Below are 12567 nucleotides of genomic sequence, written 5' to 3' on the forward strand. Positions count from 1 at the left end.
TGCTCAGAGGAAAACAAACCCCTTCTGCTCTACCACGGGTGGCAGTCTCTGCCACGCTGGTGGCGTTTACAAGTGTTCAAATAATTGAACTCTTTCGTTCTCCTCCTCTGAGGACACAAGGAAGTGAGCAAGGCTCATAAGTGCCTTTCTTCACTTTTGAACGTGGCATTCTGACCCACAAGGAATAGTGCCCGCGGCTGCCTCTCACTCTGTGAACTGTCATATCCATCCAACCTATGCCTCCACCTCCTCCTGCTGCTAACATGGAAGCAGACCCTCAGCAGAGGGCTGGGTTAGGGAAGAGAAAAATGGAAGGAGAGCAGCTTGGAAGGGATCTTTTGTGCATAGACTACTCTCCCAGCATCTTTCCCAGCCACACCCAGCTTTACAATCTACCCTCCAGCATGTTAGGACAATACCTTGTTTCATCTTACAGTTGACATGTAGCAAATTGATATTTTTAAAGTTTATGTTTGTGGTAAGAAGGTTAAATAGCTGTTTTGGGACTTTGAAGCTGGAAACTCTTTAAGAAGCCTCTTTGAGATGAATGACCCAACATCAAGCATTTGAACTTTAAATAATTGGCCATTGGATACTGAATCTTCTATGATGATAAGGAAAAGATACATAAACTATGCTTGGCCGTTTTTTTTGTTTGACCATAATTTGTGGCATCAGAAGAAGCATCTCTGGGCCCTCAGTGGCATGGGGGCAGGGAGGAGGGAAATGAAGCACCGTGGTGTGTCTATATACCATTTCTACTTCATAAAAAGGGAAAAAGTATTTTCTGGTTTGCTAGTTGGCTAGACTTTGTACCATTTTTTTCCCATAGTGCCCAGTCTAAATTTGGTGACACTAGGCAAAGGGACTTTGTATTGCCAGCGTGGGAGATACATAAAATAGAGCTCCAATGACTAGCTCATTCTTAACATGAATATCACATTTCCTTAGGTAGATTTTACTAGGGGTAGATGAGTCAGGTTGTCTTTGCTGAAACCTAGTGTTGTGTGGAAAATGGCTATAATCTTTTTTGGTTTTTGTCTTAATTATTAGATGTGCTTTTTGTAAAGGTTAGGGAAAAATAAAATGTGATTAAGCCAGGTGTGGTGGCGCACACCTTTAATCCCAGCACTCGGGAGGCAGAGGTAGGAGGACTGCCATGAGTTCGAGGCCACCCTGAGACTACATAGTGAATTCTAGGTCAGTCTGAGCTAAAGTGAGACCCTACCTCAAAATACATAAAATAAAATGTGATTAGCATAAAGCTAGTCCTAAAATTTTCCAAATTGATATTTGAGGGGATTCAAGGAAATTATTAAGATATGAAAAGCCTTGGTTATTCAGTAGCTATTCTTTTTTCCATTTCTCAAAATAAAGTATTCCCACTTTCTAAACACAGTATGCTTTTAATTTTATGTCATCTGTTTATCTGCTCTTTAGAAACAATGATAACATTTACATCGAAGATATAATTTGAGTTGATGTCAACTTGTGAACTTTGTAAAACTCAGTGTTAGTAAATGCAAGTCATTTTGTAACTGGAAATGCGTGTGTACCTATCGCCAATTCTTGACATCACAAATATAAGAGAGACCCCAAAACCAAGTAGCTAAATAAATCTTGGAAGCTGATCTGATTCTGACAGCCCTTCTGCCTGACCTGAAGGAAGGGCTCGCATATAGAAGCATTCAAGTGTGAATAGAGGCCAGCCACACAAAAGCCTGGTGGTGCCTGGATACACACAGGCTGTGAGCATGTGGACACATATTAAAAGTGTGTCAGACCCTGGAGCTCGGACACTGGCATTCCTGTGTGATCTCATCTAGAAGCGTGTGGATCCTGAGTGTCTTTGTAGAAAAGAACGGCCACAAGTCATAGGCTTGAACTGTTTCATTTATGATCTCTACTAATCTTTTGACAAACTGAACTGCCTCTTTTAAAAAAAATTTTTTTTGGTACTTTTATTTATTTGAGAGTGACAGACAGAGAGACAAAGAGGCAGATATAGAGAATGAATGGGCGCGCCAGGGCCTCCAGCCACTGCAAACGAACTCCAGACGTGTGTGCCCCCTTGTGCATCTGGCTAATGTGGGTCCTGGGGAATCAAGCTTCAAACCGGGGTCCTTAGGCTTCACAGGCAAGCGATTAACCCTAAACCACCTCTCCAGCCCATGACCTGCCTCTTGAACAGAGTATCTTTTCTGATTTGGTTACTGTTCTTTTGAAAATTGCCCTGGTTTTAATTCTTGAGGTGGTAAAATAGTTTCCTTTGTAACTATTTGTTAAACTATTTTTGTATGTGGTAAACTCTGTTCTGTACATCTGTTACCATTTGCAGGGGACACAGTTGTCTGTGGGTGTTAGGGAGGGAAGTTCCGCAGCCTCACCCATCTCCTGGAGTGGTTCCTGAAACTCCATTGCTGTTGGCCGGCCTTTATAGTTACGGTTTGGTCTTTCCTCTCCTCTTCTTTAAAACAAAACTATTTCGTGGAATGTAATACCTGAGACCATGGACCTTGAGTGGGATGGGCTTGTCTCTGACTTCTGTGTTCCAACAGTCTGAGTTCATATGATTCTGGAAGGTGGCATGATAAGGGGAGGAAAAGATTGTGAAAGGGAAATTCAGTTAGTGTTGCTTGTTGGAAAACTGGAAAGGCAGTAAACCTAAACAATTTATATCCTAAATTTATCACCTTTGCATTTCAATAACTATATATTCTAGCTTCACTGAGTTGCTTGTCTTTGTCCTAAAATGCTTGTGTGATAAAAATCTCACTAATTTGAGTTAATGAGAAAGATGCTTAATGTACAATTTGGGCTGGAGAGATGGCTCTACAGTTAAGGCACTTACCTGCAAAGACGAACGAATCTGGTTCGTTTCCCCAGTACCCACACAAAGCCAGTTGTGCAAAGTGGTGCACATTTGTGGCTAGAGACCTTGGCATGGACCATATATTCTCTCTCTCTCTCTCTCTTTCTCTCCCCCCTTGCAAATAAGTAAAATATTTTTTTAAAGTGTACAATTTAAAAGTATGGCTCTTCAAAGGGAACATTTGATAACACAAGGAAAGCTGAAAAATATTGATCAATTAGGGCTGATTAAGATCAGTATATGAACAGATATGTGAGAAATTATTTCATTTCAGTGGTTTTTCCCCATGTAGTCTTATCTTCCTAGTAAGCCTTTTAAAATCCAGACTTGTCTATGTCATATAGTTATGGCATAAGGGGAACATATAGACCGATTTTTAGCACATTTTAAAAGATTATAAACGTTGAAGAGTAGTTAATAATTTTGAATATGAAAGAACCATGGATTTCATTTCTGACTGTATACCTGACAATACCATATCTCACTGACTTTGTATCAGGAATTATATGATAGTAATGTTGGTAAATTAGTCCTGACCGTTGAACAGCTAACTTTCAGTTTGGCCATTCTGATGATGCCTGTGAGAGATTTATTCAGTCTGATTGTCTACCTATTTATTAAATTTTGGAAGCTATGACTGGAAGGAAACTAGATGAAAGTGTTTAAGTAACCTTATCTACCTCAAAGCAATTGGTTGTTAGACTATGAAAAAAACTAGTGATTCTATAGAGATGAGGTTGGAACAAACATTCGTTTATTCTTAAACTGATTGCATTGGGCTTTGTGTAGGCTAGATCGCAATCTGAGTGTCGTCATTAGGTTTTTGAGACAGGGTCTCTCATTGGTCTGGGACTCACTTGTTGGACTGGACTGGACTGGGTGGTCTGGGAGCTCCAGGCATACGCTTGTTTTCATTTCCCTAGCACCGGGATTACGGGCATGCCCCACCATGCCCAGCATTTTATGTGGATCCTGGGAATCAAACTCTGGTCCTCAAGCTTGCAAGGCAAGGCTTTTCTCACTGAGCTCTCTCCCCAGGCCCCTCAGCAATTTTTCAACTGATTTTACTGGCACTGTATATTGGTCCTTTCTTCTTCTTGTGTGAGAATACAGCCTTATTACATGAAGGTCTCTTTCATTTATATTATTAATTAGTAATACTTATTGAGAATAGCATCACATTTCAGTAAAGTTCGTTAGTAAAATTAAAATACTAATATTGTTACACACCTGCTCTCGGGGTCACTAATGCGTCCCTCCTGCCACTGCCCCGGGTGCTGTTCACATAGAGATCCGCGTACAAGAAACAACGCCACTCTAACTCTGTGCCTGCAATTGTGAAAGTTTGATTTTGTTAATGGTCATGTGGTTGTGGCAAAAGTGACTTAAACAATGACATTACAGAGGTTTCATACACATGGAGACCTGCAGGGGAACTGATTATGTCCTATTTGTCACACCTAGAGAAATGTACTCCAGAATGTTACTCTCTCCTGTGATGGCTAGACTCAGGAGATTGTTCAGTTATTGTGGCTGGTTTTAGCATGAGCTCATCAAGAGAGCCACAAATATCTTTTTTATATTCTTTAGAAACTTTAAAAAATATTTATTTGAGAGAGATGGAGAAGAACGGAAGAGGCAGATAGAGAGAATGGATGTGCCAGGGCCTCTAGCCACTGCAAACAAACTCCAGACACATGAGCCGCCTTGTGCATCTGGCTTACATGGATACTGAGGAAATTGAACCTTTGTCCTTGGGCTTTGCAGGCAAGTGCCTTAACCACTAAGTCATCTCTTCAGCTCTACAAATATCTCTGACACTTCTTTTCCATATTGGGATCAAAATGAGAATATAGTTCAGATATTAAGTCCATGTCAGATTCTTTAGAATAGAAAGTGTTGGGGGGAGGGAGGGAATTAACATGGGATTTTTTTTTATAATCATGGAAAATGCTAATAAAAAATAAATTTTTTAAAAAAAGAAATATCAAAAAATAAAAATAAAAAAAATAAAGGCATGCACCACCGCGCCTGGCAGCTCTAAAAAAAAAAAAAAAAATTCTTTAGAATAATGGTTTGGGGGACTCATAATTTGAAAATAAAATTTGCTTGCCCTGTGCAAAGCATATTTATTATTGAGTAGCTTTCCTGATAGCCATACTTGTCTGCTTTGAGGGAAATTGCTAACTTTGGGATGATAATTCTCTTATGTTTCAGTCTTGACTTCCTGAGAGAGAAGGAGTTCTTCTCTTAGTTGCTTATTAAATGGTCTCTTCATTAAACATCCCTTTGACTTGTTCTCTGACCCATAATTCAGACCAACTAGCTTCTGGATTATTTGTAAGTGTGCCATTTGGCAGATGGAAAACTGTGTTATGGGTGAGAATCTTTATGGCTAAACTGGTCTGTCTCAAAGCTGACCCCACAAATCACGAGCTGGGGTTTAAAGGTCAATTGTTTCCTGTCACATGAGTAAAATGTTAGAATCTACTTTATAGGACAACTTTGAGAACTACATGAATAGATATAGAGTACTTAGGATAGTACCTGATACACAGTGACCACGCAATAAATATTAGTATTTGTGTCCATGACACAAATCCTCAGTGGTCAGCAGTGAGTATGCACGAAACTCAAGTGCTCTAAGTATGGAGATACCCCTGCACAAGCCGCCCTGAGGAAAATAAATCCGCTGCCATACGGACTTGACTCAGTGAGGCTGTGGACCTCCCTGCTGGCTGGGTAACCTGCCACCCCGGCTGCCTCCTCACAGCCCGGCTCACCCTGCAGAGGAGGCCTCAGTGCGCTCACTTACCTCCCGTGGGCTCATTATACTCTGCCCGGAGATCACGCCTTATTCTCCTGAGGAATCCCAACCCCGGGGCTGCTGTGGGCTCCCTCTGCTGGTCCATTCTAGCATGCACACACATCTGTTGAATAAACGTTAAGTGATTCAGTTTTACGTTTTGAGATATGTTTCATTAATAAAAACAACACTTTGAAAGCATTTATTTGCCATGTTCATTGTGAAATGGGATGTTCTTAGGTCTGAATTTCTTTGGATTTTGCTTAATCTTAAATAGGGTCTGTCATGACATGTAGAAAAACTTCACAATGTTAAAAATAACTTGTTATGTTTTATATTACAGTATATTTTACTGAATATCATAGATACTAGATATTTTCACAGCCTACAGTAAAGAATGCTTACGATGTTGGGACTTAGGTAACACTTAAAGTCTTAAAAGGTTATAGCTTAGACCTCTGAGACAATATAATGCGAAGGGCTTAGTATGTGTCAGAAAATAATACCTCAGCTTTACTGAGATTACTTGGAGTTATAATCTATCAATTAAAAGTGCCACCAAGTCTTAAAATTGCATCTGGAAATAATTGCCCTGCATCTGTGTGTCTCCCTTCTTGCTGTCCCCTTCATCTTTCTTCCGCCTCTTTTGCTGCTAGGCTCCAACAGCATCAACCGGATCGCTGCCAGCATGGAAAGCGGAGAGAGGGAAGGAGCAACTAAAATCACTGCGCCCTCACCAGTGAAAAGGTCTGTGTGCACAACTGTGTGCTCTCATAAACCCTGTTTTCCTCTTGGCAAGGCCAAGAATCTTCTCACTCTGATAATTAACTATCAGTTTTGACCTAGTGGGTTCCAGGAGACAGTCTCCGTGCCAGAGAATATTTCACAATGTTAGTGAGCTATAAATTCCAGGACTCTTTCTCCCATAGCATGACGAACACAGATTGATTGTGATCTGCTTTCTCAGAAGCAAAGTGAAAATTCCATGTGGTGTTTAAAATGGCATGGCATCAGAGACTGACTCGGAAGGACTTGTGAAATAAAGGAGATGACATTTATGTCTAATGCACTCTGCTCATCCGAGTGGCACGCTCAGCTGTGGCCCTGTAGCTTACAGCATTTAGCGGCCTCAGAGCCTCAGAAGTGAGAGATTACATATGTATGAATGCTTGTCATGCTCCTCTGCTTCAATTTCTCTACCACATTCCCCAGTGGAAAACCTTCTTTTAATAAATTACATGGATTGCTTGCTGAAAGATCAGCCTTGTTCTCTGTTAGGATGGTGTCTGTCAGTCATTTTTTCCTGTCTTCAATTACATTCTTGGAGCAGCATTATCAGCATACAATGTGCAGCTTTCATGAGATCGCGTTCTCCACAGAGGCTGTCCCACTTGCATCATGAAGAAGTCCCAGCAATCAGAGATGTGTGACCTGCAAAGACACGGACCAGCTATTCCATCTTTTGTTAGCAAATAATGGTGCCTTCATTAAGCTGGACTGTAGCTTCTTTGAGGAATATAGCTTGTAATTCCCCAGCAAGATCATTTTATGAAATGAGGATTCTCAGAATTGTGATGTGTTAACCAATGTTTTTCCTCCATTCTCTGTGCTTTATTTCTGAGACATTATCCACACAGATGACCTGTTTGGAATTTGTGTCCTTTCCCTTTGAATTCACTTTCGCTTCCTATGTTTCCCTTGTTGGCCTCACAGTTGTGGGAAAAGGAAACTTCATCTGCATGTGCTGGGGATGTATATGATTTATGCAACATAAGAGCAGTAATCTCCCATGAAACTCTGAACCCAAGCCTTTTAGAACATACTGAAGGAGTTCAATCTTCACATACTTCTCAAGCAGCTAGGGTTAAAGTTGATTAGAAATTAAGTAACTGTCTGTAAACTAAGACTCCAGAGGAAGTGAGAAGCAATACTCAACCTTTCTTGGTTAAGCCTTTTCCCTGTTCCCCTAGGTGTTTCTAAAACAATTTGCTAGGATTAAATAGCAACTCAGTTATATTTACTCTCCTAGGACAGAAAGATGATAGTAGGTCAGGAAATAACATTCAAAAGTCATTCTGATCTGGAAAGACGAAGCCAAGATGTAGCGGAAGCTGGGAGAGGTCGGCTTGGGTATCTTGAGCCTGCTCCAGAGCTTCAGGTCCAAGCTGAGAGCCAGCAGTCTGGCCACTACTGTGAAGAGGGCCAGCCGTGTGAGCCAGGGTGGCCCGGGCTGCCTCCCTCCTCTGCGGGCTGCTCTTCTACGCTCGGCTCAGCAGTTGCCCTTGCTTACTATCTTTGGTGGACTGTTGGGAGTCTCTTAACAGTTGGTAGACCTGGCTTCTGTTGACCTAAAGCAGTACACCTTTATGCAGGGAGGAGATTTTATGGCTGTTGATGAGGCAGTTGCCTCCTGTTCTTAGAATGAGTCACAGCTTTGAATAAGCAAATACATAGTATGCACATCTTAACCTTGGTGAAGTAATTTTACTGAAGAAATCAGTGATTTAACTTCTTTTATTTTTCTGGCTAATTTATTTTCTCTTCCTTATTAATATTAAAGCTTTAAGAAAGCAAAGAATGAAAACAGCCCTGACACCCAAAGAAGTAGAGCTCACCCACCGTGGGAAGAAAATGGCCCCCAGAGGTAAATAGGCTCACTGCCTTTGTGAAGAACAGGGGTGAAGGGCTTAGCAGTAGCAGCTCCTGGAATCCAGGAAGTCCACTGCTGGGTGACTGGTCACAGCAAGCAGTGGCTGAGACAGATCCTGATCATCTTGGCTGGGGGCGGGAAGGTGTTTCTGAACTGGAAATCAGCAGTCAGCTTCTTGGCATGAAACCAATGCATCTAAGGAACTTCCCTAGAAGATCTTGATGGTAATTTAGAGTAAAATAATGTATTTCTGAAATCTAAATAACATTAATGATTATTTCCTTATTTCATAGTTTTTGTAACAACCTCCTAGTTGACATGTTAACCATTCCTCATTTACTCCAGTGGGCTCTACAACTCTCCCAATGACCGGACTAAATCACCAAAGTTTCCATATGCTCGCCGTCCTAACACCTCCTGTGGAAGTGACAATGACTCTGTGCAGCCTACTAGGAGACGGTGAGTTGAACACAGCTCCTTGGTTTCCACTGTCCACCAGAAGTTGTGAATCCCAGACATGCTTTGTCACACGTGATTCTCAAAGTATAGTTACTGCTTTTCTCCTCAACAAGAAGCTTATATTTATTTTTAATCATTAGTACAAATTGTTAGCACTCCATAACTAAAATTATACATGTCAAGCAGAAAGCCATTTTTATTTTAATAAGTATGAAATGTGAATTTATCAAATTTTTCTAAAATAGACCAAAAATTTATACATCTTCCCCCACATACTGATTCCTTGAAATTGGAGCATATATATTTCCCAAACTTGGGCATAATGATTTCTACACAGAGATCTATTTTCTTTTGGCTTTCTGTGAAATGCAGAGAAGCTGTTGTGGGAGAGTTGGTGCAGGATCTCTTCACTGGCACAGTCTGTGGAGGACGAATTTACGAGAAGGATCTTCTTGCTTGAGCAGCCGTGGAGCATTCCTTCCATCTTGTGTGTCATTCGCAGAGCTCGTGTTAGGCATATTAATTTTGAGGACAGCCATGGTTACATGTTGGCAAAGGAGGAAAGTGCATTATTCTCTGGTTCTTTCCATTATACATGCCCTATAAATACCCCTGACCTTGTCACTCTGTTTTATCTTCACACACATTCACCTTGCCCAAGACATAAATCCCCGCACTGCTGGATTAGCTGTGACACTTAAAACCCAGATTTGTCATCAGCATGGAAGAATCTCAAGAACTGAAGTTGAATAACAGGAAGTCCTGTTTTGCTTGGGATGCTAGGATGAACATATTTTACAGAAGGTATCAACCTTTCTTACTTGCCAGTTGTTTGCCATGGGATACATAAGCTTTCAGTTCGGGCACTCTAGAACAGGGGTCTTTAATCTTTCAGTGTGGCAGAACCCTCTGAGAAACTAACATAATTTAACATAGTTAGATACAAATAAACACTTTCATATATTATATGGATTTACAGATCTCTAAAACTTGCTTAATTAAACAGTCCTGTTCTAGGAAAAGAAATGGACATACTTTCTGCCACTGCCATGTATTTGTATCCTTCAACTTCCATCTCTGCATTAAAAACTGCTGATTGGGGTTGGAGAGATGGCTTAATGGTTAAGGTGCACTTGCCTGTGAAGCCTAAGGACCTATGTTTGACTCTCCAGATCCCACGTATGCCAGATGCACAAAGGTGAGGCAAGTGCTAGGTCACACATGCCCACTAGGTGGCGTAAGCATCTGGCATTCAATTGCAATACCTGAGGCCCTGGCATACCAATTCTCTCTCTTTCCCTCTCTCTGTCTGTCTGTATCTCTAAAATTTAAAAAAAAAAAAAATGCTGAGTGAAAGACTATAGTTTCAGGGATCATTCTTTTTTTCTTTTTGAGGTAGGGTCTCACTCTAGCCCAGGCTGACCTGGAATTCACTATGCAGTCTCAGGGTGGCCTTGAACTCATGGCTATCCTCCTACGTCTGCCTCCCAAGCACTAGGATTAAAGGCGTGCACCACCACTCCCGGGATCATTTCTATAGCTCATTACTAGAGAAGTTTCTCTGACTACCTAGACTATGGGAAACCATGAAGAGGAGACATTCGCATTCTCTCCTGAGCTTGACGCTGGTTCTTACTGTTGCTTTGCTGCAATTGACACTTGCCATTGATTGTTCTCCTTGTGGGAGCTGGTGGGAGAGGACACAGTCTGAGTGGCAACAACGACAAGAATGCTGATTGAGTGCCTTCTACTAGCAGCCAGGGTGCTAAATAACACTAGACAAAGTTCCTTCCTTTGGGCACTTATTAGCTGATAGAAGGGAAATTAAAAAAAAAAACTTACAAGAATGTGTACAATTACAATATTTATGTGTTATTTGAAGGTGCTTAGAGGAATTTAGAAAAACCCATCATTGGGCTATGGCTTAGCAGTTAAAGGCACTTGCTTGCAAAGCCCACTTACCATGGTACAATTCCCTAGTACCCATGTAAAGACAGATGTACAAAGTGGCACATGTGTCCAGAGTTCATCTGTAGTGGCAATAGGCTCTGGTGCACCCATTCATTCGTACGATCCCTCCTTCCTTTCCTCCCTCATTGCCTCTCCCTTTGTCTCTCTCAAATGAATAAAGATATTTTTGAAAAGCCAGCTGCACAGAGAAAAGTCCACTTGCCTTAAGTGTAACTGCTCTGCAGAGTTCCTGAGCTGTTCTCTTGTATGGCCAGTACTGTCAGAGCCAGTATGGCTGAGGTGCTGAGTGAGACCGGTTGTGTGAGCTGGGCTCTGAGGCAAACAGATTAAAAAAGAAAGGAAAGATTATGCCAAGTAAAGATATAAGAATGGAGCAGGGAGGGCTGGAGAGATGGCTCAGTGGTTAAGATGCTTTCCTGCAATGTCTAACAACCTGGGTTCAATTCCCTAGTACCTACATAAAGCAAGATGCACAAAGTGGCACATGCATCTGGAGTTCATTTACAGTGGCTAGAGGCCCTTGCATACCCATTCTCTCTCTGTCTCTTTCTTTGTGCCTGTCTACTTGCTTGCAAACAATAAACATTTAAACAATTAAAAAGAATGGACCAGGAAATATTCATGAAGAGACAAAAAAAAAAAAAAAAGACCAGTATCATTCAAACTCTAAGAGTGAACAGAATTGTGTTAGACATGAATGCAGAAACAAAGATGAGGCCTCTGATAGGTCACCTGAGCCTTGGTTTCTCACACAGTTTTTAAAAGGAAGGTCTATAAGCTGATTGCATTTGTATTAATGAGGATGACCCACTATCCTTTGGAGAAACTGTGAGAGAAGATGGTTTGCCTGTAATTCAAGCACTCAGGAGGCTGGGGCAGAGAGATGACAAGCTCTTGGCCAGTCATATCACTGACTCACAAAAAAAGGAAAGGGCTGGAGAGATGGCTTCATGGTAAAGGCACTTGCCTGTGAAGCCTAAGGCCCCAGATTCCATTCCCCAGTACCCACGTAAGCCAGATGCAGAAGGTGGCACCAACATCTGGAGTTCATTTGTACTGGGTAGAGGCCCTGGTGAGCCATTCTTTCTCTATCTGCCTCTTTCTTTCTCTCTCTCAAATAAATAAATAAAATATTTAAAAAAACAAAATAATACAAAAAATGAAAACACAAAAAGGGGATAGTATTTGAAATGGAGAGAGGGAGCTTGGACAAAGTGGTCTGAGAGGTCTGAGTGCAGAATTAATGTGGCTTTGCAGATTATAAATCAGGAACTATAGATGGCTTTTATGGACTAAACTGTAAGTTATTCTCCATTATGACTATCAAAATATATAACAGATGAAGCTGTATAAGCAGTCAGTATAAATGGAGGGAAACTACAAAGCCACTGTTAGCTTGAAGAAACTTCAGCATTTGATGGTGTTGTAGTCAGGTTTGCAATGCTGGCAAAAATCACCAGACAAAGAGCAGCTTATGGGAACGAAAATTTTATTTTGGCTTACAGACTCCAGAGGAAGCTCCATGATGGCAGGGGGAAACGATGGCATGAGCAAAAGGTGGACATCACCTCCTGGCCAACATCAGATGGACAAAGTGACAGGAGAGTGTGCCAGACACTGGCAAGGGGAAACTGGCTTTAATACCCAACACACACTGCCTCTAGGAGGCGCCAACTCCCAAATCTGCATCAGCTGGGAACCTAGCATTCAGAACACCTAAATTTATGGGGGACACCTGAATCAAACCACCACAGATGGCTTAGTTGAAGAGGAAGGATTAGCTGGTAAAGAAGGTACAGAAATTAAAGT

The 12567-nt window shown here is 41.4% G+C and overlaps 1 protein-coding gene and 1 pseudogene across 3 annotated transcripts in view; both read left to right on the forward strand.

Annotated features, from left to right (window-relative positions):
* The window catches only part of Epb41l4a (erythrocyte membrane protein band 4.1 like 4A), a 266656-nt gene that overhangs the window by 213971 nt on the left and 40118 nt on the right, over positions 1-12567 (forward strand). For all 3 annotated transcript variants that reach the window (XM_004652565.3, XM_045132757.1, XM_045132758.1), the window contains exons 13-15: positions 6335-6425; positions 8239-8322; positions 8674-8787. In XM_004652565.3, the coding sequence (XP_004652622.1) occupies positions 6335-6425; positions 8239-8322; positions 8674-8787 (289 nt within the window). The remainder of the gene's footprint in view (positions 1-6334; positions 6426-8238; positions 8323-8673; positions 8788-12567) is intronic.
* On the forward strand, positions 10302-10503 carry LOC123454437 (annotated as a pseudogene).

This window comes from Jaculus jaculus, chromosome 13, assembly GCF_020740685.1.
Source record: "Jaculus jaculus isolate mJacJac1 chromosome 13, mJacJac1.mat.Y.cur, whole genome shotgun sequence".
NCBI lineage: Eukaryota > Metazoa > Chordata > Mammalia > Rodentia > Dipodidae > Jaculus > Jaculus jaculus.